At 44.3% G+C, this 24,840-nt stretch overlaps 2 protein-coding genes across 2 annotated transcripts; one reads left to right on the plus strand and one right to left on the minus strand.

The window, feature by feature from the left end:
- Window positions 1–426: 426 nt before the first annotated feature.
- On the minus strand, window positions 427–12,846 carry prss59 (serine protease 59, putative). Its single transcript, XM_020636887.3, has 9 exons — window positions 12,607–12,846; window positions 10,746–10,927; window positions 10,176–10,408; window positions 9,271–9,406; window positions 6,626–6,740; window positions 3,718–3,919; window positions 2,090–2,180; window positions 1,732–1,934; window positions 427–727 (listed from the first exon to the last, which is right to left on the minus strand). Exons 1-9 carry the CDS (start codon window positions 12,811–12,813, stop codon window positions 618–620), a joined length of 1,479 nt encoding a protein of 492 aa, XP_020492543.1. The 5' UTR covers window positions 12,814–12,846; the 3' UTR covers window positions 427–617.
- Window positions 12,847–13,912: 1,066 nt separating this feature from the next.
- On the plus strand, window positions 13,913–24,601 carry psmd2 (proteasome 26S subunit ubiquitin receptor, non-ATPase 2). Its single transcript, XM_020636865.3, has 21 exons — window positions 13,913–14,083; window positions 15,346–15,402; window positions 15,497–15,661; window positions 16,153–16,274; window positions 16,541–16,765; window positions 16,852–17,010; window positions 17,826–17,970; window positions 18,296–18,356; window positions 18,453–18,599; window positions 18,694–18,800; window positions 19,715–19,842; window positions 20,013–20,100; window positions 20,195–20,357; window positions 20,453–20,554; window positions 20,688–20,839; window positions 20,931–21,014; window positions 21,250–21,418; window positions 22,335–22,429; window positions 22,536–22,662; window positions 22,790–22,908; window positions 23,842–24,601. Exons 1-21 carry the CDS (start codon window positions 13,961–13,963, stop codon window positions 24,022–24,024), a joined length of 2,721 nt encoding a protein of 906 aa, XP_020492521.1. The 5' UTR covers window positions 13,913–13,960; the 3' UTR covers window positions 24,025–24,601.
- Window positions 24,602–24,840: the final 239 nt, after the last annotated feature.

The raw sequence follows: 24,840 nt of genomic DNA on the forward strand, positions 1-24,840 counted from the left end.
GGTTTGAGTTGTGGGGGCCAGAAGGGGCCATGTGGTAGGGTAGATAGTATTGGTGTATCAACACAGCCTGGTTCTGTTGAAGCTGGAGATGCTGGTTTGGTTGCTGTGGCAACTAAGGGCCATAGGGTAGATTATGCTACTTATCATTCAGGCATAATTAGGACAAGGGATGTCTTCACTGAGCGCTTTTCCTATCATTATGGCACGAGTATGTTGTGTTTGTTTCAAGTTTGATCTTCAGTCAAATTGTTAAAATGATTCATATCAGGGGCGTAAATATCATGGCTTGGATCGGCAGTCTGAAGAGGGCTCTAGTTTCTTGCACACCCCTCCTGGTAAGTCAACAAAAAGTGATTCTGTTATGCATTCACTTTTACAATCTAAGATCTCAGAGTGAAACTGAAAATAAAGACAGAAACACTCCAATAATCATAAAAAAAGAACTTTATTCATTCGTGTAAAATGGGCTCTTTCATTTTAAATACCTGAACTTTGTACCTGCTGATACTCTTGTAAAGTGCCTTTTTAAGAAGTCATAACGTGGTGGTCAATGATCGGGACAAAAAAAGCAATTAGTCTGCGTTGAAACGCTTCTGATTGGCCTGTTCGTTTGTCAGTCACTTCTTCAACCACTGCTGCAGGAGCAAGAAGACGTGATCACGGGCAAGAGTTAGCTGGGGGAGATCCTCTGCTCTGGCCGGGTACATGTTGGCACAGTGGGCTGTTCCTGGAGGAGAGACACAATATGAAGAAAACAAATAACAACAATAAAACAGATTCTCTGAGTTACAAGGACAATTATACACCAATAAACTCAGAGCTGAACAAGTACGCCATTGTTCTATTCTAAGGCTGCTGCTTAGATTCAGTAATGTCAGGAAATCTAGTATTAAAGGTTACTGAACAGATGTTAGACCTGGAAACACTCATTAAGGACTCAGTTGAGGCTGTAAAGGAGAGGCAGACCCAGAACGCTCTGGCTAGAGCTGCAGTAAAGCAAGAACACGTAAAACACTGAGTTCACTTCCATCTACGTCACAGCTTCTAACTGCAGCCAGCACGTTACACAGAAGCAGAGATGTTAGTGGAGGCATGGACTGATAAATACAGCTCATTTTAAAATGTTATTTCCAGAAGACGTCACAACATAACCACACCAAGTCTCCCTTCATCGTCTTCTGCAACAATTTCCTTTAAAGGTCACATATTATCATTATTACTACCATCTTTCTCTAACACTAATATGTTTCTCTAGTCTGTCAACAAACCCCCCAATGATGAGAACAGTCCATCCTCTCAGTCTTTTTCCTGCTCCACTTTTCAGAAAATGTGTGCTCAAACAGGCCGTTTGGAGATTTTCCCTTCATGACATCACAAAGGGCAGTAGCCCCTCCCCCAGGTGGGTGACACTCCCACAGCTAGGTGTTTGTTCTGCCCTCTGAGTCTGCATTCTCACTGTAAACAATAGGACATGGAGCAAGAAAGCCCGAGCCACCCGAGCCCTTCCAGAGAGGGGGCGTGGTCAGACACAGCTCATTTACATTTAAAGGTACAGACACAGAAACAGCCTGTTCTGAGCAGGGCTGAAATAGAGGGGTTTATAGACTTGATCAAATACAGGATCAGAGTGGATTTAGAACAAGAAACTTCACACATGTTTTGAGGAGCTCTGAGACTTATTTAAACATGGGCGAAGCGGAGGAGGATATGTCACCTTTAACACATTCTCACCTTTGATGAAAACAGCTGGGAGGTCAGGATTGGTGCCCTGGGTGATTCCCAAGGCGTGCCATGGGTCAATGGACCCGTTGGGAAACACTATTCTGGAGGAGGAGATGCCGTAGCTGCCGTAATACTCGTTGGTCTGGGCTACGGCCTCGGCCACCTGCTCAGCACTGACGTTGTAGAAGTCTGCGCACTGCTGAACGTGAAATCTAGACGAGAGAACGCACATTTAAAACGCAGGGCCTCCACAAACAGGATATATGAAGTAAGAGTAGTACAGGTGGACTTCTCCCATGTTTTCATGATCATATTAGTGAGTAACTGTGTGTTCATTGTGCAGGGTTGCAACGATTAGGATGCTCACACGAGAGGGAAGCCGGAGAATGGCTGGTTTGGGGAATCGGTGCTCTGGTAGAATCCAAATTCAGTGCAGGTCTGATAGACCCACTGTCGCCCTGGCAACACACAAACACAAACACACAACATTTTTACCAGTGGCCACATATTTAGCTGGTGTGTAAAAATCACAGCACACACAGCAAAGAGGGCTAACGAATAGATGAAAAAAGCTCTCCTCTAGATAAAGTATTCACTGTCATTAGTTCAGCAGCAATTAACGGAGAGAGAGAGTGCAACTGAAACCAACATGACTCGGGGGGGGGGGGGGGAGGGGGAGTTTCTGCAGACACATCCCAGTGGTTTTTTAAAGAGACCACTTCCTGTTCCAGTTTTTTCTCCCTCCAGCACTCCCACTCCTGAAACCAAAGCTGGGAACTGGAACCACAGCCTGGGACAAAGGTAACAACACGGCATTCACAGAACCCCAAAGCTGTGGCTAAACACGGCGAGAAGAGAAAAACACAGTTAAACTAAAATTAGCACATCCAGTCTTAGAATAGTCGACTGTTCTCATTGACATTTTAAAAATAAACACATCATGGTTTCTTCAAAGGCTGATAAAACATAAATGCTGATTTTAACTGCACCCAAACAATAAGAAAGTGTTACTTTGGTTTGGTTTACCGACTTTGCCAGAACTCCACCAAACCCCGAGCCAACGTTGGTTAATCTTTCTATCAAAATCTGGTCACAAAACATCCAAAAAGGGGTTGCCATATAAAAATAGTGACCACATCCCATCTCACCGCTCACATATCTTTTTGTAGCTGTGTTTAAGTTTTGTCTCCTGAGGTTACTCTTGTGTTCCTTCTTGAGCGTTTTGCTCCTGGATCATCGTTGGACAACACTGGAACATTTTGAACGACATCACTATACACATTTTAGTCCAAATAAAGAAAAAACACAAGAACCTGCCGACAAAGTGGACTGGAAAACAAACAAGGTTCATGAAAAAAGCTGTTCAACATTCATGATTTCGTAAAGGTGACATTTCTAAACAGATTCAACATGTTAACCTTTAAAAAGGGAGAATGTGCGACTTTTTGATCCAGTAGATGTCGCCCTTAAGCTCTAGCATGAAACAATAAACCGCTGTTTGGCCACACCTCCTCCATACTGAAGCCTCCACTCTCTTCCAGAGACACACCTCCAATTCCCCTCCACTCCCAGGAGTCAAGCGCAAGCAGTGGACAAAACTGTCCTCGGCTTGAGCTGCTATCACCTGTGTCCTGCATTGTTGTGTTAGCATGCTAATGTTAGCGCTCTGTAGTTAGCTCGTAGCTTCACATTGCATGTAAACTGACACAGAATGACCGTGATCTAAAAACTTTTACTAACATCCAAATAATCAGTGAGTATGTTCTTCTTCTCTCTAGTCCTTGACTAAAACAGCTTTTATACTCAAGGGGAGGAGCCGGCCGTCCCGTCCATGTAAACACGGCTCTGACAACAACACAGCCAGCGGGACTCGAGCTTCTCACTCATTGTAGACAGTCATGACTCAGAGACACATTTACACAGGAGAGACTGGATTTCTGATATATTCATGTCACATGTTGCACATTCTTCTTTTAAAAATATCATCAGACCTACCTCCCCCTGCAGCCGCCCCCTCCCAGGATGTGTTCGTCATGTCTCTGAGGTAGTTGTCGAAGCTGGCATCCAGGCATTTAATTGAGAAGGTGTCCATCATGAGGCGGGACACAGCAGCATAGCGGGCGTAAGGGTCCCCCAGTGAAGTGTCACCCATCACGCCACAGAGCACCTTGATGGTGACGTTGGTACCCACCACGCCCTGAATTGACACACGTTTCAAAAAGGAAAAGGAAATACACATGCGTTCTTTATCATTCTCTGAATTCATCCGTGTGAAAGGATGGACGTCAGTTTGTGGAAGCCTACTCTGTGAGTGAAAGTTTACTTTGGAGTATTGTTTGTGTCTGAGGAGTGGACTTAGCTTCTGGGTCTGAAAAACTAAACCAATGCAGAAGTGAATGGACATGTGCTGAAAGGAAATGACCAGAGGCAGAGCACAGATGCTGACAGGAAGTGACCAGAGAACAAGTGCAGACAGGAAGTGACTAGATGCAGAGCACAGGTGCTGACAGGAAGTAACCAGAGCACAAGTGCTGACAGGAAGTGACTAGAGCACGTTTACAAACTCATCCTGCACTTTAGCCCCTCGGTTGCATCAGTCCAACATGGTGGTGGTGCCCGGTCGGGTATAAACAGTCAACATTTGCAGCAGTTACAGGTTGTTCTTTGTTACAAAATGAAAGAGTTGTCTCTCTAAATGAGCCATGACTACTCTCATAACACATTTTCATCTTCTAAGCGAACTGCAGAACTGTTGGTGCTTTATCTTCAAGCAGTGGTGTTACATAATGTCCTTCCCTATTTTATAAAGCACCCATTGATAACCCCTCAACTGTGAAGCCACCGCTCTGACTCTTCAGATCGAGTTTCACCACAGCTCTGGTTCGTACCTAAATTCCTCAGTGGTACCTAAAACCTCGTAGTTTGCTCTCTGCGCTGCCTTTTGTGTCGCAGAGGCAGCTGTTTGCTATGTTTGTCTGCTGGCTTCTGTAAACGCTGCTGCCCAGCGCTCCTCTCGGATCTTTTATAAGCGTCTCTTTAGCTTGGGGCGACAGGAAACCAGAGAGACCACAGAGTCTTTTGTTGTTCTTTCACATCAGCTTATTGGTAACCGGACTCACGTCTCCTCAAGGCAGCAGGGAGACCGAGAGGGGATGGGGTGAAAAAGGGGAGGGGAATAACGGAAAGGCTGGTTATAAAATAAAGGACTGATACGGAAAATAACTAAAAAAGGAACAGAAAGCGTGGGGCGATTACATCTCACCACCATTGGAACTTGGTCAAAATTCCAGCTTGATGTAATTTATTGCAGAACAGAGATTTCTTTAAACTTTGAGTTTCTGTATGATACTTTCAAGATAAGAGGTTGTGTTCACTGTCTCCAGAAAGGTCTTGGATTAAAGTTACAACACATTTAACACATGTGCATTAAAGACATTAAAGATGGAGTCAGCAGCTTCTTCCTTCAAAATAAAATACAGACTTCTCCTAAAGTGAAGCTGCTCTATCGTCCCTTCTGGGCCTCCATACATGTGTGGTGGTGACTGTGTCTGCAGAGACTCTGTCCTCTGACTGGATTTTACTGTTCTGCTTTGTTCTGGTTGATTCGGGACATTTCTGGGGGAGCTGGTGTGTTTCTTCCAGCCAATGACAGCGCAGCAGGTGAGTTTAGGAGTGGATACAATTCAGTGATTGGACGAGATTCAAACCGGTGAATATGACGGACGTGGATGTAGCAGCAAAGAAGAGAAAATACAATCACAGTGAGGAGAAACACCAAGCGGATAAAGCTGGTTCTAAAACGAGGGTGAACCTTGTGTTGTCTTTTACCCGTGGACGTGGAGTTGGTCTACTTCCTGTTGGACACTGACGGTTAACTTGTGCTAGCGTGTGTTAGCTTGCAGTGTAGATACAAGTAGTAAACGTACACATTACGTCCTGCAGGGGGCGGGGCTTCTGGGGGCGATGAGACCAGGAGGAGGGGCCCAGTTTGAATGTTTACAAACATTCCTACTGACTCCTCCTTTAAACTAAGCACACAACAGGACGAACTGTCTATCAGTTATAGGACCACCAACAACCCTTTTGTCCGTCCAAACAAGAGTTTCCATAATAAATAGAAAGAAGAACATAACAAAGTCTTCCTACAGGTGTTGTTGCATACAACATTTACGTTTTAAGTCACCTCAAGGGATGTCACTAAAGCTCTTGTGAAATCTTATAAAGTGTCCATTTCTGAACCATTCAGCGCGGTTTATGGCTCTGGGAATGATGGCCGTCTTGTTAGCAGTTAGTAATGGACGACTTCCAGCTTCAGCTTCGTTTTCTGTGCTCTTCAGTTTCTTGACAGCTAAAGCGGCATCTTGGAGTAGCGTCTGCTCATCTGTTTCTGGTGAGTCTCAGTTTAACTGTAAACAGTAAGTCACACAGAAGCTTCACTTTGGCTTCCATGAAGGGGTTCCACTTCTCATATAGAGATGCGGACAAAGTATGAAAGCCAGCAGCCACAGTGGACCCTCTTCCAGACGTGCATCTCTGGGCCTCTTGCTGTTTAACAAAGCTGGTGTATAAAGTTTCTGTAGACTTCCTGTAACCTTCCAGCACTTCATACCTGCGTTTCACTCGACCAAGACTCGACACTATAGGTCAACCTGTGGCCTCCACAAGATCAACACAAACCCTCCTTTATCTGTCTCATGTGATGTTTGTGTATCAGATGGAAAATAAATCTCCCGTTCTGACCCGAGAGATCGCTACACTTATGACAAACACGAGTATGAACTGTTGATGATTCCTGGGCATGTTAGAATATGAAAGTATTAAAGTTGGGTCTTAAGAGATTGTTTGTCAGCGACCTTTGAACCATTATGTTGTACTTGTTTGCCATGCTTCCTCTCTCCCTCACCTCGAACGCCCTGTTGTCTTCATTGTACTGGACAACATCCATGAAGTTGCCCGCCAGCGTTTCCAGGAGGTAGGCTGAGTCCCTCTCTGTCTGGATCTGCAGCTTTGAGCACAGGCTGGAGGGGGAGAAGCAAAGAAGGAAGGAAGGAAGGAGGAAAGGGGAGAGGAAAGGAGTAGGCAGGGAGACAAGGGAGGGGTTAGGGAGATAGAAGAGGACATGTGGAGTAAGATGCATCTTGTCACATTTTCTCCAAAAACCTTAGGACGTTTCCCCCAAAGTAAATATTAGAGACATGGACATTGATGAACTGTGGGATCTTGTCTTTAAAAACTTTTCTCTCCATGAACAGTTCAACTTCAAAGTACAGAGTGGCAGGACGACCGTGTCGGTTTGTCTAATGCTTTGGACAGACTGCCGTGAGATTAGTCTGCACAAAAACTGGTACAAGCGTCCTCATGTCCAGACCAGGAGAGGGGGCTTTTGAAACACGTACTGAACAGGGTAGTGTCTAGTTCCGCTGCTCATTTATAAATGTAAACATGTGAAGAAAATGTGAAATAAGAAGTTGTACAAACTACTGCTAAACAGGATGTGATGATGCAATAGGATGCAACGTGACACTCTACCACAGACTGTTCTAGTGCTCCAGACTGGTCTTGGTCTCGAGATCTCTTTTTGAAGGTCTCGTCTCGGAGTCGAAAGCAATTCTACTGGGTCTTTTCTCGGTGTGGACCTTGGATTTTATATCAAGACCGGTCAGGTCCACTACTGATAGAAGGAAACCACCCCTTTCTTAAGATACTCTACGATAGGAAAGTTTGATTAATGTGTCATTCATACATTTATCTGCCCAGCCTGCATGAGTGTAAATGACACCATGAATTAAAACCTTCCAGGGTCAGACTGCAGCTTAGGTCTATTCATTGTCACTAAACAAAAAAAGAAAGGAAAAAGCAAGACAAACCAAATTAAACAGAATATCGCGTTTTCTTTTCCAAGCTCTTGAAATTCATGAAAAAAGGACTGGACCCTAAGTCGTTATAATTTGTGAATGGGACTCAGTTTCCACTTCGTCCAACTCACACATCTCACAAAGTCCGTTTTCTTCTGGAATATTTTTGAATCGACCGACTTCAATGTCCAGAGGGAGAAAGATAGGAGAGAATCATCTGGGATGGGATGTTTTCCATCGACACTTTACGATATCCTATGATCGGATTGGATGCAATGAAATTAAAAAGCGATGCGATGTGTTGAGATACACATTATTGCACCTTGGGGAAAGTTGTCTTGGCCTCTAGTGCTGCTAACATTAAAACTGTAATAATAAGCAATAAGTGACCTTGTTAGTGTTCAGCATCAGGGTGTGCCTGAGTACAGACTCACAGAAACGATAGCTGTAGCTTTGTCCTCTTAAGTTCTTACATTAAATGATTTAGGCTAATTCACTTTTGCTGATTGGGATTTTCTGACAGTAATGAGGTGCAGAGTCAGAGTGGTACAGAGTTTCCTTCAGCATCCTTCACATCTTTGGTAAGTTTAGGAAGCATTCTGATTTTGTGATCTGCTAAAATAGAGACGACTGTATATTCAGCCCAGTTTGTGTTTCAGGGAACGATACGTCATTCTTGATGAAATTGTGACTTAAGTAGCGTATCCGCTGAGGCGTTGTGGTTTGGAAGCAGGGAACGCCTTTTGTGTGTGTTTGTTCCTGCATGAGGACATGTCTGCATGATCTGAAAGAAGCTCAAATTAAATACTTGCAGTGTGGTCAGCACAGAGCGGACACATAGGCAGGGCTGCAGCGTTTCTCCATGACTGTGTTACTTCAGTGAGACTAACCACAAAATTATAAACAACATGACAATGAATGAGCTTAGCTTCACCATAACAACCGGAAATATGGGAATATAAAACATCACCAGGGTCAGCCTAAATGTCTGCAGACGTAGCATGACGTAATGCCAAAAACCAAAAACGATAAAAAAAAGGACTGATGTCACAGGCTGAAAGAAGCAGAGTCTTTATAGTACGCCAAGCTATACCAGCAAGTCTGCAGCACTGCTCATTCTGGTCCTGAAGGCTCTGGATTTGTTTGGACCAGAGAAGGTAGGCGGTTTTGAGGCACCCCCACACGGCCGTTTGGACGCCCCTCGGTTTGTCAGATATGAGAGCAGTTATCAGGTCAAACCAACAGGTGTTGTAGTGATGGAAGCGGGCAAGAGAAGTGGTTCAGATAGAAGTGATTGTACCCGACCTAAAAAGCCTCTGCATGTTTCTAATAAGCTCCACGAGCAGAAACGTGCTCAAACTAGGATCAATATTGGAGATGCTTTTGAAAAATGGAGAGAGGTTAGAACACAGAAAGGTTTACAGACCGATGCAGAGCTGGATAAACACTGAAGCTTCAGTGTCCACCACATGGTGACCTGCATGAGCATCGACTCTAGAGAGGAGGGGGGGGGGGGGGGAGACAGCTCTCTACAATGCTTAGAATTTAGACTGCAGTACCCATTTCAAACACTAGGTGTTAGAGTTACATATTGCTTTATGTAGGGTGAATGTCATTATTCGAGACCATTTCTTTTTTGGTGTAAATTACAGGATAGCCAAAGTACGGACAACAGAGAATTAAAACACTGTACCTGAAGTCCTTGGTGATGTTGTCATAGGTCTTCGGGTCCTTCAGGCGCTCAAAAAGGGTATCTGAAGCTTTTTTCACCAGCAGGGGGCACTCTGCGTTCTCTGAGGCCAGCGAACGCCACACAACCTCCAAGTATTCTAGCGAAACGTGAAGACAGAAAGAGGGACAAGAGGATACTTAAACTTGTGCTGCTATTAAAAAAAAAAAAACACACAGCAAGACACAAAAACTTGGTGAAACACACGCCGGGGACATTTTCAGGCCAAATGAAAAATGCACCAATTCACCCTCAAAATAACACTTGATCCCAGTTCCAGCCGAGTGCTGGGAGGATGATTTGTTTAAAGATGTTTCTGGGAAGTTGAAAGGAAAACGATGAGTCACTACCAGAGCGGACGTCACAGTTTATGAAGCTCTAAAACGGGCTCTCAGACGAGATGCTCCACATTTATAAATCTCGGGGTATTGAAAGGTAACCTCCTACTGCTGACTAACTGCTGTGATGTTTGGGGGGAAATAATGACCTTGCGTTGCCTCGGACTGGAGAAGAAAGATATCAGACCTCAGTTATCCATGTGTACTATCATCTGGGGATCTTGTCGCGGATATTTTCCTCGAAAAATGTCTTTAAGAGAGCATGAGCGTTTGGGTCCAGGGTCAAAGCTCCTCTGACCTCCTGAAGCCTTCCAGAAGCAAACAATAGGAACAGCCAATCACAGCACAGACACAGACAGAGAACTCCTCCTCATCTCTAACCCGTCTTGGGCTCTGACTTCTTGAACAAAACGAGACATTCATGTGGAATTTCAATTTAGAGCAATTCAGTAATAAAAAGGCATAAAAAGCCTAAAAATGATCCGCTAAATCGTCTGATTGTCTCTCGGATGGGCTGGTGACTCTTCATACCTGGGAAGTTCACAGTAGCGTGAAGAGGTGCACTTGTGGCCACGGAGGCGTGGACCAGGTGAGGAAACTTCAGCCTGAACCAAGCAGCGAGAGACCCGGGGTACGACCCGCCGAATGCCACCCACTTGCTGTTGGTCAACCCTCGGTCCTCTGCCATCACGGTGCGGAAGTGTGCCAGGTCAGCCAACGCCTGGCGGCTGCTGAGGAAGCGCAGATTGTCGTTGCTGAGGTCACTAAAGACAGAGAAGAAGGAATTTTGAGGTGAGCGTCTGAACAAGTTTGCAGCACAAGAGCCGTGGTTAGTGCTGCCATCTAGTGGTGCCTCAGCTGCTTTACACACCAAAACACATGAAGTTAGGGTCATGTCCTTTTGTTGATCCCACAGTATTGTGCAACCAGAGCCGCTGAGATCTCTCAAACTGGCCACATTTTCAGTGTGATGTTATTGCTGCTCTTTGGAACAGGTCACAAAGCAGAAGTGATGCTTCCTTTTTATTATCACCCAAATAAACCTAAGCCTTGTAGTTTAAACAAACAGGGTCAGGCATTGAACAGGGAAGTCACACATACGCTGTTGGGTGGCTCTTTCCATAGAAGCGATGTTCCAGCATCAAGCACAGCGCTCCCAGTTTCTCGGCATAGGTGAGCCAGGTGCCGCTCTGCATCCAGGCTGGGTTGGCTGGCCCTTCTCCTCCAATCATCAGGAACACCGGACCACCGGGCTTGTAGAAGGCTTCATTTACAAAGTACCTCTGCAGGGGGGAGCACAGTGTAAGTTATTAAAGGTGGACAATCCTAAAGGAATGGGCATTCCAGGGTTAAAGTTCAAAGGAGGAGCCAAGGAGACGAAAGCCAGCAGGTCAGACAGAGAAGACAAAGACAAAGACTGAACACTTTAGGATCTTCTTGAGTTGTATTTAATGTTGCAGGCTTGTGTGTTGTGTTTGTTTTTATGCTACGTCAGGTTGCATTGAGCTGTATGTGTCTTTGCAGTATTGCCAAAATCTCATCTAACCTAGTTTTTATTACAACGACAACAGGGCACCTCCTGCCTGTGGCCATCTCACGCCATAATCCCTCCCCTCTCAGACACCAGGACTAAATCATCTACCCCTCTATAATTGGATAAACATTAACTTATTCAACGGCTAGAAATACTGCACCAAAGGAAAACAACTTTGGAATAACTGTTCAATCAAAATCTGTTAAATATGCAATAACCTTTCTAGCTATCATACATGCAATTAACCTCCACAGTGGGATGATTTAGCTAAAAGTCCTGGTCCAAAAAGCGAAACTCGGAGAGAGAGGATAAAAGGTTCTAGCTCTGATGGTTGACAGTCTCTGTTCTGCTGTGACTGGGTCTCTGAACGCCGACTTGAAGTTTGTGTAGGATTGTTAGTGAGGCTGTTGGCTCTTGAAATTGAAATGTGAGGGGCGCCGGATGGCCTAGTGGTTGTGTTGCACACCCAATGTGCAGCGGCTGTCGGTTCGGGTCCGACCTCGGCCCTCTGCTGCAGGTCGCCCCTCGCTCTCTCTCCTCCTAGCGTTTCTGTCTCTCTAATAAAAGGCAACAAGGCCCAAACACATCTTAAGAATAACAATGTGAGCACTTTTAAAGAATGTATTTTGATTGGGCAGATTCATAACCCATCACATAATCTAAAGGATTTTTAGGAGTCGGTTTAGCTGCTTGAAGTTTGTGTAGCAATGGCAGCGAGACTGAGGGCGTTCAGGAGCGCTGGGACAAAGCAGAGCGAGGAGATGAGGAGAAGGAGTTTAAGAGCAGACGTAGATGAAGCCAAATGATCTGCAGCGGTGTGAAAAACCGCAGTGCTCAGGAACACTGCACACCTTTTAATTTCTGCACAACGTTTAATTTTGGTGCCTTGGTCTGCATGTGCCCTGTAAACCTTGAGTCCTCTGCATCCTGCCACCTCAGCTGACATATCTGAACCCCCACCCACCCTATGGATAGAAAAAGGCACAAGCCCTGAACTATCCCACCAGGATCCTGATGATTTAGTCGAAGGAACGCTGCACACCTCTGAAACAACACAACCGAGAAGAACAGAACCACAAAACCCTAATGTAAACAAAAACATACCACTTCAAACTAATCAAGAGAAATAATAAAATACTAAACAAAGAGTCCAAACCCTGACACACAGCTGCTTACCCTTTTTCATGTTGTTTTATTATCTCTCATAGAATCATTTTATTACCCATGTTATTTCTACTTTAACTTCTGAGGACTTCTTTACAATCTACTTTATGTACTTCTTCACTCTCTTGTCTGATCGAATTTTTTTCTGTGAGCATTCATTCACTTCTCTAAGTCTAGACTACATCTAAACACCGTTAAAATGTCATTTCTTTCACAATTTTAATGCTGTGCAGGATGATAAAGATTCACAAAAAAACGACTTACTTGCTTCCACTCTCTGCTGTCTGCACCATTGAAGTGATCCAGTTTCTGAAGGAACCACTGCTCCCCAAACACATCTGCTGTGCTGCTGTGCTGCTCTTGATTGAACCTCCCGAAGCCCTTATGCTGTGTCTTTCCAAAAACGAAGAGAGAAAACAAGAACAACAAGGTGAATTTGCACAGAGGCAACCTGCACGCCTCAAAAGCCATGATGTTTTACAGAAGGAAACAGACTGGGAACATGTGATCCAGTTTCGTATAGTCATATGACAACTTCTTCTGCTACTTTAAGTGTCTGTAGAAAATGTGGGAGGTATCAGACTCGACTGATCTCTTTGATATTTGCAGGGAGTTCCTTCCTGTCATATAATATTTTTCTATATTTCCACAATCAGAACGAATTTATAAAGTCTTACAATCGACACATATTTTGGTAGCATGTGTTGATATTTTATGAGACCGTAAAACATTACGGCCCCAAATGTGTCAGTCAAATTATCACTGAAAACACTTCATAATATCTACAGAGCCATCACAGGTAGACTGACCACGAGCTACCTGAGTGTGAAACGATGGTATATGTTCAAGTAGAAGACACAAGTTCTTGTGATATCAACCTCGTTTTAAATTCAATGTGGTTTATTCGCGATATAGGGGCGAAATAACTACACTACCCACGAGCTTAAAGTTTCACAGCGACGTCTCTGATTGGTGGAGCTCGCTGTAACCATGGAAACGTTTCCCCGACGTTAGTTAGTGAGCTAAGGATAACACGAAATGTACTTATAAACTTCTTATGCAGCAGTGAATGTAATTTATATATTTACACACCACAAACAACAATATATAACAACAATTGAATTAATAATATACACACTATAACAACGACAAATGTTGAATTTAGGAAGAAACGTTATCATTCGCAATGGGTTGTGGGATGTGTAGTTCCTTGACTCCGGAAAAAGATATGTACGCGGTACTTTTGCCTTTTCTCCGTTTTTCAATGCCGTTGTGACGCCGAATTACACGTTTACTTATATTCACGAGGATTTGGGTAGCTGGTTGTTTTCGTACGAGGGTCCAATCTCTTGATATACGAATTTAGTAAAATGTCAATCGAGGATTTGAATGGGGAAATGTAGTTCTAGAACTAGAGCTGCCGAAAAGGTGGGCGGTCACCTGTCGTAAAGCTACTCATGTGTACGTGAACCATCTCAAATCGCCATATCTAATCACCACCAGTGGGGGCGATGTGAAGAAATTACAACACACATTTCACACCAGAGAAGAAGAAGAAGTCCTGCCTCTCAGCGCCTCAGTTCCGTTTTGCTAGCCGATAGTTCATACAGCCGCAGCCATGGAGGAGGCAAAAAACAAAGAGAAAAAGCTGCCCGAAAAGACCGATGAGAAGGAGAAAGAGAAGGAGAAGGGGCAGCAGCCCTCTGGGAAAGATAAGGACAAGAAAGAGGAGCAAGAGCTGGTAGGTTGGAGTGTTTTATTCCCATGTTTTCTGCGTGCTAACCAGCGTTACATGTAGTGTTATTTTGCCTTAGTCACTGCCGCTTTGACTGCACGGGGGAGCAGGCCGAGTCCTTCACCATTCAACACAGTCACCTCATAACACTCCATCACACCGGATTATTACTCTGGACACGGATCAACCTCACCGTCATGTGCTACGACTTTACAACTCTTAACACGAGTTCATGAGTTAGCTAAGTGTAGCCTAGCCAGCCGGTGAGCTAACGTTAGCTTGCTAGCTGTTACCGCTGCAGTGTGTGCTGTCATCAGTGTTAGCATATGAAGCTAGCTGAGTTAACGCTGGATAACATGACAAAGCAGCTAACGCCGTCACATAAACAATCAAATCCTGAAAATGTAGTATGCATCAACCTGATCTAACCGAGGTATTTAATTAAATAACATTGTAAACTTGTTTTCACCGAGTTTAGGTCTAGTTTAAAGACAACACTTATTCATGTAGATAGTAGAGTTGTCCACGATTCAATTCTATAATTACGATTAATCGCCAAATTTCGATAGTAAATCGCGATAATCACATTTTTTTAATTAGAATATCTTAATAGTTATTGCACAATATAACGAAATTGAAAGAAGATGTTGCTCTCACAATTGTTGCTCCAGAAGCAATAGATAAAGTATGAATACTAAACATTATCACATTCAAAGTGTATTTCACATCCAGGAGATATTGCACAGGTTAGAAAAGTCACATTGGTGCAGCATTTGTTGCCATAATGGTTCTGGTGTTTTTTTGACTTGATATTATTAAACGCCTCCAAGAGGATAGCGGGGACAAGTCCTTAAAAAGGCTGTGGCCTCTCCTGAGGCAGTTCGTTCGCTTGTTTGAAACTCCATCATTTTGCATTTCAAAATAAAAACATTTGTGCTTTTATTTTTCATTTCTGTACTGTCTTAAAGTTGAGCGAACTTTACCTGCAGTTTGTTATCGACCCTGATTTTATTTGGCAATAAAGTAAGGAACTTCTGTTAGTTCTACGGTCACAGCATTAACTCAAATATGAAAAAAGTACAATTAACTTTAATGCTTTGAAGAATCAAGAGTTTGCAGGTAGTTGGCAATGAAAGTTTAGGATGCACCGCAATTGGAATAACAACATCACACTATTTTTCAGGCAATAGGCTGTAGTGGCGGATCAACCCTTTTACCTTCATGGCTGTGATAAGTAATACTTACATTCTTCTTTCACCTCTTCACAGTCAGAGGAAGACAAGCAGTTACAAGAAGATCTGGAAATGATGGTGGAGAGATTGAGTGTAAGTAAAGCTATCACATTTTTTTTATTATCGCCTGTTTCATGTCTGAGTAAAGTTGCAAAAATAAACGCTGACATATTTTACAATTTACCAGGAGAAGAACACGTCACTGCACCGTCCTGCACTGGAAGAGCTGCGCAGACTAATCCGCTCCTCAACCACCTCCATGACCTCAGTACCCAAGCCCCTCAAATTCCTGCGCCCACACTATGGCAAGCTCAAAGAGATCTACGATGGCATGGCTACCGGAGAGAACAAGGTAGGGTGAATTCATGCATGGGTACATTTTCTGCACACTTTTGTTGTTGTTGAAAAAATAACCTTATAAAAATAGTGCTTGTTTTTAAAGTGACACATATTGAAATTCATAGATCTGGTCAGATTTAAAATAGCAAAAATCATAATAACAGCAAAGTTTATTTGGAGACAAAGAACCTTTAGAGGAACTTATTGCGTTTCCAGAGTCTAAATCTAAATCCAGGCATATTATTACAACCCCAAGAGGCCCTCTTTGGACTTGATAATATTTTCAGAATGTACAGGAACTCTGGGGGGAGGACTCGCGGCCCTAAAAGTTCTGATTCTGCAGCTGTGATCCAGGATGATTTTGTTTTTAGTTCTTGCACCTAGAAAGTAATGGAATAATCTTATGAGGACTGACCAAAGAATAAGTTGACTTATTGCTGCAGCTTCTATCTCAACTATAAATGTTGATTTTAAACTTTGGCTGCTGTGTGTTCGTGTGTGCAGCGTTTCTGTGCTGACGTGGTATCAGTGCTCGCCATGACGATGAGCGGTGAGAGGGAGTGCCTCAAGTACCGTCTGCTGGGATCCCAGGAAGAGCTGGCCTCCTGGGGACATGAATACGTCAGGTGAGAAATGACTCTGTGACTTCTGCCAGTATGTGAAAGGCCCTTGTTGTATTTAGAGAAGCTGTATTAAAACAACTACGTGCAGAGATTCTGTGATGGTTTGTATTTTCTGTATTTAAGGAAAAATGACCTTTTACACCAAAAATGGATGAACCGTTTCTTCGTTTGAAAACTGATGATTTTAGTATCTCAGTATGTTTTGACGGAGTCAGCTGTTAGCTTCATTCCTTTGGTCTAAGCTGGTTCCTTTTTGTTTTTCGTCTCAGACACCTGGCCGGTGAGGTGGCTAAAGAGTGGCAGGAGGTTGAGGAGAATGACAAGGCCCAACAGGAGACCCTGCTGAAACTTGTTAAGGAGATCGTCCCTTACAACATGGCCCACAATGCCGAGCATGAGGCATGCGACCTGCTGATGGAGATCGAGAGGCTGGACATGCTGGAGGACTACATCGACGAAAATGCTTATGGAAAAGTCTGCCTGTATCTCACAAGGTACGTGCAACATTTCCACTTAATTCAGACGTATTTATCATTGAAAGTGTGTCTACTACTGCTGACTTTCTACATCCCTCCTTCAGCTGCGTGAGTTACGTTCCTGAGCCGGAGAATTCAGCGCTGCTACGAAGTGCCCTCAACATCTTCAGGAAGTTCAACCGTTACCCAGAGGCCCTGCGCCTGGCCCTAATGCTCAACGACGTGGAGCTGGTGGAAAACATCTTCACATCCTGCAAAGACATGTAAGGATGATCAAAATAACATTTCCTAAACTATGAACTAATGTCACGCTGATGTTCATAATGTATGAATGTTTAAAAGATGGATTGACAAGTTATTTTTGCTTTGTTCAATTATTTTTCCTGTGTGTAGCGGCAAGTTCCCTTCATCAACCATCCATTTCATCTTAAATTGTGATTGTCTGGACTAAAACAGACATAGACAAACTTAAAGCAACAAAACATAACTTTTCCAACTTAAAAATAGTTGTTTCAAAGTCGATCTAATAGAACAATAACCTCTAACTTGAGTTATGTTTTCAAAAAGTTGTCTCTTTCCTCAACAATCTTCAAGTTCGCTTTATAAGTTTGGAACCTTACAAATCTGTTTAACATGTATGAATGAGCCTATCCAATTTAGCCATAGCCTCAAGTCGTCAAGGTAACACTTGAATACGAATACACATACTCACAGTTTCCTAACAACGGGCTGTAGACGCTTGCAGAGATGCTTGTGGGAAAAATGCACTAATCTTACTGAGCCTGGTCGGTCGACAGGGTTCTTACAACGCCTCGGTCAGCTTTACCTTCCTCAGGCAACAGATGCACATTGTCTTAGAGGTGGAGGCGTAACAGTTTCATGCAGTTTATATGCATATTACAATTGTTTTAGACTTTAACTAATGCACATGTAGAAGTGGATATTTCAAACCTTTGGTGTTCGTTTTTACCCTTTGCTGTTCTTGTACGTTTTCCATGAATGCTTTGAACTTTAAATGTCAGGTATCGGATGTAGTAGTAGGTGATTCATGGAAATAAAAGCTGTCTTTGCGTTGCAGAGTTATCCAGAAGCAGATGGCATTCATGCTGGGTCGTCATGGGATGTTTCTGGAGCTCAACGAGGATGTCGATGATTATGAAGACCTAACAGAGATCATGTCCAATGTGCAGCTCAACAGCAACTTCTTGGCTCTGGCCCGAGAGGTGAGAGACAAATACCTTAAAATCCAGAATATAAGTCGCGCCAGTATATAAGACGCAGGTCAGCAAAGATGTGAAGGGCACTGCTTTGTCCACGTGGGGTCGCCAAAATCAAAAGATCGTCCCAGGAGCTTGAAGTCGAATGGTTTAGTTGTGAGGGACTTTAGGGATTTTGGCCTCAGGGATTTATTTGATTTGAAAAGAACAAAGTATATGTTTCATAGAGGGCGGTGGAGGATCGTGACCTTGAGCTCACCCTCACCGTAATGAAGACTAAACTTTCACTTTTGTAAATAACTCTTGTCTTTTGTTTTTTTCTCCTCCCCAGTTGGACATCATGGAGCCCAAAGTCCCCGATGACATCTACAAAACACACCTGGAAAACAACAGTGAGCCACTTTTTTTATTCACCTGATCAATACTGGAAGAATCTTTATTCATTGCTTTTTTCCACTAACTGCCGTGACCTCTACGTAATGTGACAGGGTTCGGAGGCAGCGGATCCCAGGTGGACTCTGCTCGTATGAACCTGGCCTCTTCCTTCGTGAACGGCTTTGTGAATGCCGCCTTTGGACAGGACAAGCTGCTCACGGATGATGGGAACAAATGGTTGTACAAGAACAAGGACCATGGTAAGAGAAGACAAATATCACAGTAGGTGTAGTACCTAATTATAAGCCCGGTCGCCATTTCTAGACATTTATCCATGTCCGTTAATGTCTCCAGGAATGTTAAGTGCTGCTGCCTCCCTTGGTATGATCCTGCTGTGGGACGTGGATGGCGGTCTAACTCAGATCGACAAATACCTCTATTCCTCTGAAGACTACATCAAGGTAAACACTGGACTGGTGTTTTGGGAAACGTGTCATTTTAGACTATTATTTACTTTTATGACGATGGTTAAACATCTGTATTCAGCATAGCGGTTCGGTTGACAGACATCGGACGATCTGCAAATAACGTTGCATGCTCGGTCAGTAGCCGATGTGTATCTGTTGGTTCACAGCGGCCCATCAGCGCTGCACGCTATGAAGCTGTTTGCTGCCTCTCTAGTCACTGCTACTGTTTCCACTTCACGCCCCGTGGTCCGTCTCTGGAGCGTGCCAGCAGCTCCACTCCGCTCCATTTCAAGTCTATTTTTGAAGTAGCCCGCTGCAAGCACGCGTCAAGCTAAACAGAACGGGTTGACCCGTACAGGAAGTCAGACAAGGAAACGCACAAAGCATCCGGTCAATTAAAAAAAAAAACACACAACATACAGACTCGTATTTAGAATCTCTTTATCAACATGATGTAGAAACAGGCGCCGAACAAACAACAAATCATCCTCAGAGAGACAAAGCAACATATTGTTTGCATGCCGTTCTCTTTATTCCCGCGTGATCTTGTAGTTCTCCTGTGATCTTGCAAACACGTGTATATGGCTGCGCTCACCCTCCAGAAACAGACAGGTTTGCCGTTTCTCGTTGGCTGGGCTAAAACCATGAAGCTGATGGAACGCAGCGTGCACAGATTATGTGGAAATTGCTGGTTAGACCGTCTGTAGGAAAGATCAGCACCGTGCAGTTTGTAAGGCGTGTTCCAGTGACATTTGAAGAGGAGGGACGACCGGCAACAATTTAAATACATCCAAGAATTTCAAAGAAGCGGTGAAAGATCACCCAGGAGGAAAAACGATCACAACACAAGCTTTCAAGTTCTTTGTCTTTTTTTTTGTCTTACACCGTCATCGTCTCTCCCTTTGCAGTCCGGTGCCCTCTTGGCTTGTGGCATTGTCAACTCAGGTGTGAGGAACGAATGTGACCCGGCCCTCGCCCTGCTCTCAGACTACGTCCTCCACAACAGCAACATCATGAGGATAGGAGCCATCTTTGGGTGAGGAGACTGGTCTCCTTTAGCGAACATATACAAGGACATTTTCTTGATTTATAGTGTTATCCAGGATCAAAGAGGTTTAAGTTTTCTGATTCTTGAGTCTCTCCACAGGGAGTCAGTAAACATTCTTCCTTCTTCTCTATTTGACTTCTCTCTTTTCTTGCTTTCAGATTGGGTCTTGCGTACGCTGGCTCCAACAGAGAAGATGTCCTTTCTCTGCTCCTCCCCGTCATGGGAGACTCCAAATCGAGCATGGAGGTAAGGGGACACATTTCATTTTAGGGGCTCCTCTTACTTCACACATATTCAGCCACCTCTGCAAAGTTTCAGTATGTGTGTCTTTGGTCTCCAGGTGGTGGGCGTGACAGCTCTAGCGTGCGGTATGATCGCAGTAGGATCTTGTAACGGTGACGTGACCTCCACCATCGTCCAGACCATCATGGAGAAGAATGAAACGGAGCTGAAGGACTCGTACGCCCGCTGGCTGCCTTTAGGCCTGGGACTCAATCACCTTGGTGAGCCATGGCCTCCTGCAGGCCTGTAAGTCAATACCTCTGATTATGACCCAAAGGAGAAATAAAACAAACTCCTTGGGATTCTCTGTCCATAGGTAAAGGAGAGGCCATTGAGACAACCCTGGCAGCTCTACAGGTTGTACCTGAACCTTTCCGCAGCTTTGCCAACACATTAGTGGATATCTGTGCATACGCAGGTCAGTCTCACAGAAATGCAACTTCCAGAAATGATCCAATCTCTGCATGTAATCATCTCTGTGTGATTTACCGTTTAATGATGAGTCTGCTGGTTCTGATTCCTAAAACTGACCCGCTTCCCCTCCACCTCAGGCTCCGGTAATGTGCTGAAGGTGCAGCAGCTTCTCCACATCTGCAGCGAGCACTACGAAGCCAAGGAGAAGGAGAAAGAAGAGGACAAGGACAAGAAGGATAAGAAGGACAAAGATAAGAAGGAGAGTGCTGCTGACATGGGCTCGCACCAGGTAAGGACTTACTTATTACAGAAACGGTCTTATGCGCCAGTGTTTCTCTCCGTTTACTCACGTCGCTGTTGTTTTGATGCCCCTCTTTCAGGGTGTAGCTGTCCTTGGTATTGCCCTTATTGCCATGGGGGAGGAGATTGGTTCTGAAATGGCCCTGCGGACGTTTGGACATCTGGTCAGTAGCACGACTTGTTTTCTTTTCGTTTATATTTACCTTTTAGATACTTACATTTTCGTCCATCTCTACACAACCTGATTTTTCATTCTGTTGATACATCACAATCTTCCTTCCTCAGCGTCCCTTCAAACAGAAACCTTGAGCTGTTTTAGAAACCGCCTACGACACACTACTATGCAATGCAGTATGTACTACACTGCAATCATAAATTGTTCTGTGTTCCTATCACCAGCTGCGTTATGGCGAGCCCACCCTGAGGCGAGCAGTGCCCCTCGCCCTGGCTCTCATTTCAGTGTCCAACCCTCGTCTCAACATCTTGGACACCCTCAGCAAGTTTTCACACGACGCCGACCCTGAGGTGTCTCACAACTCCATCTTCGCCATGGGCATGGTGGGCAGCGGTAAGTTGGAAAGGAATGGATGACGTGGTCTTATTTGTTTTCAATTCCGTCAATCAGCAGGCGGTTGGTATGTTTGTCCACTAGAGGGCACTTCAATGTTAGCCTACCAGTAAGTGTATATATGATTGTGTAGGGGTTGCACATTGAATTGTAATTTGTTATTTTTCTTATTGACAACCTGGTAGCACACAAAAGCCCTTTTCAGACTGCGTACATGCAAGGGTACCGTAACTAAGCTCAGCCATTAACACGTCTGTGTACGTTCATATTGATTCTGTGACTGCGTAATATTGGTGTGCAAGTCTGTGAGGTCATATTGCATTTCAACGTTGCTGAAGACACACAGCGCTGTTCTCCCCCGCTGGCTCAGCTGATCCCCTCTTATGCCTCCTAGACATTCAGGTTAAAGACTCAGCTGAATAGAGGTGGTAAAGACGAGTGCAGACAGGAAACAATAAAACTCTTAACACCAAGTCTCAAAAACCTGCCAACAAGCATGGTTTACTTCCAGACAATCTATGGTTACATTTAAAAAAAAAAAAAGCAAATGTAGATGTTTTATGACCCGTTTCATTCTCATTGTAAGAGGAACAGATGTGATCTCAATAGATGTAAATAAAACTGGCCCAGCTGTTCATTTGAAGAGCACCAGGTCCCCCATTCCTGGTGAAACCAGTTTGGGGTTTGGAAAGAGTGGAAGCACAGTGTTTATGCTGGCGCTCCTATACTGGCAGCTTCAGTTCAAATTTAACACACCAAATTATTTCCAGCATTGTACCAACTAGGAATAACATGTTGTACTTGAAGGTGTGATGTATTTGTCATCCTGAGTGATCTTGCTCCTCTGGGAGAGCCCAGAGTCTAAACTTCCTCAACACATTTAACAACCTCTTCATTTATTTTTTCCCTTCCTCAGGAACGAATAACGCCCGTCTGGCCGCCATGCTGCGTCAGCTGGCACAGTATCACGCCAAAGACCCCAACAATCTCTTCATGGTCCGACTGGCTCAGGTAGGTGGCAACACAAGAGGCACTCTGTACCAGACACACGTGGACTGAAGTGAAAAATGTTCTCTATTGAGTCTCTATTGACTCTGTGCTGTTTGTCTCTCCGCAGGGTCTGACTCACCTGGGCAAAGGCACACTGACACTCTGTCCCTACCATAGCGACAGACAGCTGATGAGTCAGGTCGCAGTGGCTGGACTTCTCACAGTGCTTGTTTCCTTCCTTGACGTCAAGAACAGTCAGTTTATTTTCCTCCTGCTGCTCCACACACTTAACATCCTCCTGTTCTGTTTTCTAAATTAAAAGCTGAGTTACATTTTTGGTTTCTGTTTGTTGATATTCTCTGTTCACTTTGTGCATTACAGTAATCCTGGGGAAGTCTCACTACATTCTCTACGGCTTGGTCGCAGCCATGCAGCCTCGTATGTTGGTCACCTTCGATGAGGAGCTGCGACCGCTGCCTGTGTCTGTCAGAGTCGGACAGGTGAGGCTATAAGAACAAAAAAACTGTTTTTTTGCTCCTGGAAAACTGCTAACAGTTACCCAAGTATTGCACAAAGACTGGACATTTTGCTCTGTTCTTTTGGGGGGGGGGGGGGGGGCCTTGCGTTCAATTTAACAACTTGTATCTTGTTGGCACCAAAGTCAAAGAGTGCTCGGAAACTTTCAATGCCTTCTTAGGTCCCTGTAATTGTCCAGAGATGTGTAGTGAGTGAAATGATAAAGTGAGCTTACTATATGATCAGACATTAAGGAAACATGCTATGTTGAAGTGCTGGCTTCTCTGACAACAATGCAGCAGCCAGTATGTCCTCCTTCTAACTTTAGATTCTGGTCCTGAATGCTCTGGATTTGTTTGGACCAGAGAAGGTAGGCGGTTTTAAGACACCCCCACACACAGTGGTTTTGGACGCCCCTCGGTTTGCCAGTGTGATTGTACTCGACCTAAATGCCTCTGCATGTTTCTAATAAGCTCCACGAGCAGAAACGTGCTCAAACTAGGATCAATATTGGAGATGCTTTTGAAAAATGGAGAGAGGTTAGAACACAGAAAGGTTTACAGACTGATGCAGAGCTGGATAAACACTGAAGCTTCAGTGTCCACCACATGGCAACCTGCGTGAACATCGACTCTAGAGAGGAGGGGGCGGGGGGAGACAGCTCTCTACACTGTTCAGAATTTAGTTTGCAGTACCCATTTGAAACACTAGGTGTCAGAGTTACATATTGCTTCTTTAAGTTTGTTTTACAAGACTTTTCTTTTGTGTCAGTCGGACTTAGCAGGACAATATCACATCACATATTCAGCAAAAAGAGATTTCTGGTATAATTGAGAAGTTCTGTTACTTCCTGAGATGCCGTCTGAGCGTCTTGAGAAATTGTTGTCTTACATGACCTCGTGTGTTTTGTCTTTCAGGCTGTGGATGTTGTGGGCCAGGCGGGAAAGCCAAAGGCTATCACAGGTTTCCAGACTCACACCACACCGGTGCTGTTGGCTCACGGAGAGAGGGCGGAGCTGGCCACAGAGGAGTACCTCCCCGTCACCCCCATCCTGGAGGGCTTTGTTATCCTCCGCAAGAATCCCAACTATGAAACCTAGACTGCCCGCCTCGCATTCTCACTGGCCTCTCGTTCTGTTTGTAAGGGTGGCCCTCCATGGCTCTTGGCAGTTGTTATATGTAGTTGTTTAATGCATGGCTGGAAAGAACCAAGACGGGCCTATCCTCCTTCCCTGCTGTCTTCTCACTGTCGTCCCGTGGCCCAGCCCCGGCAGTCACTAAAAAATGGATGACTGGGTTCTGGGATGACACAGGGAGGGTAAAACTGGGACCTCTTCAGCTCAATATGGATGGTTTCGGTGTTGCTCTTATTTTGATCCACCAGCGCCCCTCACCCCCCTCTCTTAAACAAGTACCGAATCAGCTGTTCAACTGACCAGGGGCCATTCAAAGGAGTCACAATGTTATGAAAAAAACAACTGCTCAGTCCACATCCCCGTTCCAAATGTGTGCCCCCCTCCTCCCGCCGCCACTACTTTCATTCTAAGTCAACTTTTGTAATTAGAGCCTTTAAAAATATGTATTCCTTAAACACGTTTTCTTCTGTATTTTTGTTTTGGTTTTTGTTACAGTACTGTAAAAGGTTGAATCAAAAATAAAAACTTAAATCAAACTCGGTGGAAGAGTGGCGTCTGAGTGTCGTGGTGGTTAACGAGCGGCAGTAAGACGTGGTGCTGAGTCATTTTACAGACAGGTCTATAGAAGCTTACAAGTGCCACCTAGGGGAAAGAAAAGCCCGAGGAAATATGTCAACTTTAATGGCTTCACGGAGGACAGAACTGGAAGCAACGTGAAGAAATTCAGATTTAAATGAAGATTAGCAACACGGCTGACTCCTGGATATTAAATGTTTTGAT

This window comes from Labrus bergylta, chromosome 11, assembly GCF_963930695.1.
Source record: "Labrus bergylta chromosome 11, fLabBer1.1, whole genome shotgun sequence".
NCBI lineage: Eukaryota > Metazoa > Chordata > Actinopteri > Labriformes > Labridae > Labrus > Labrus bergylta.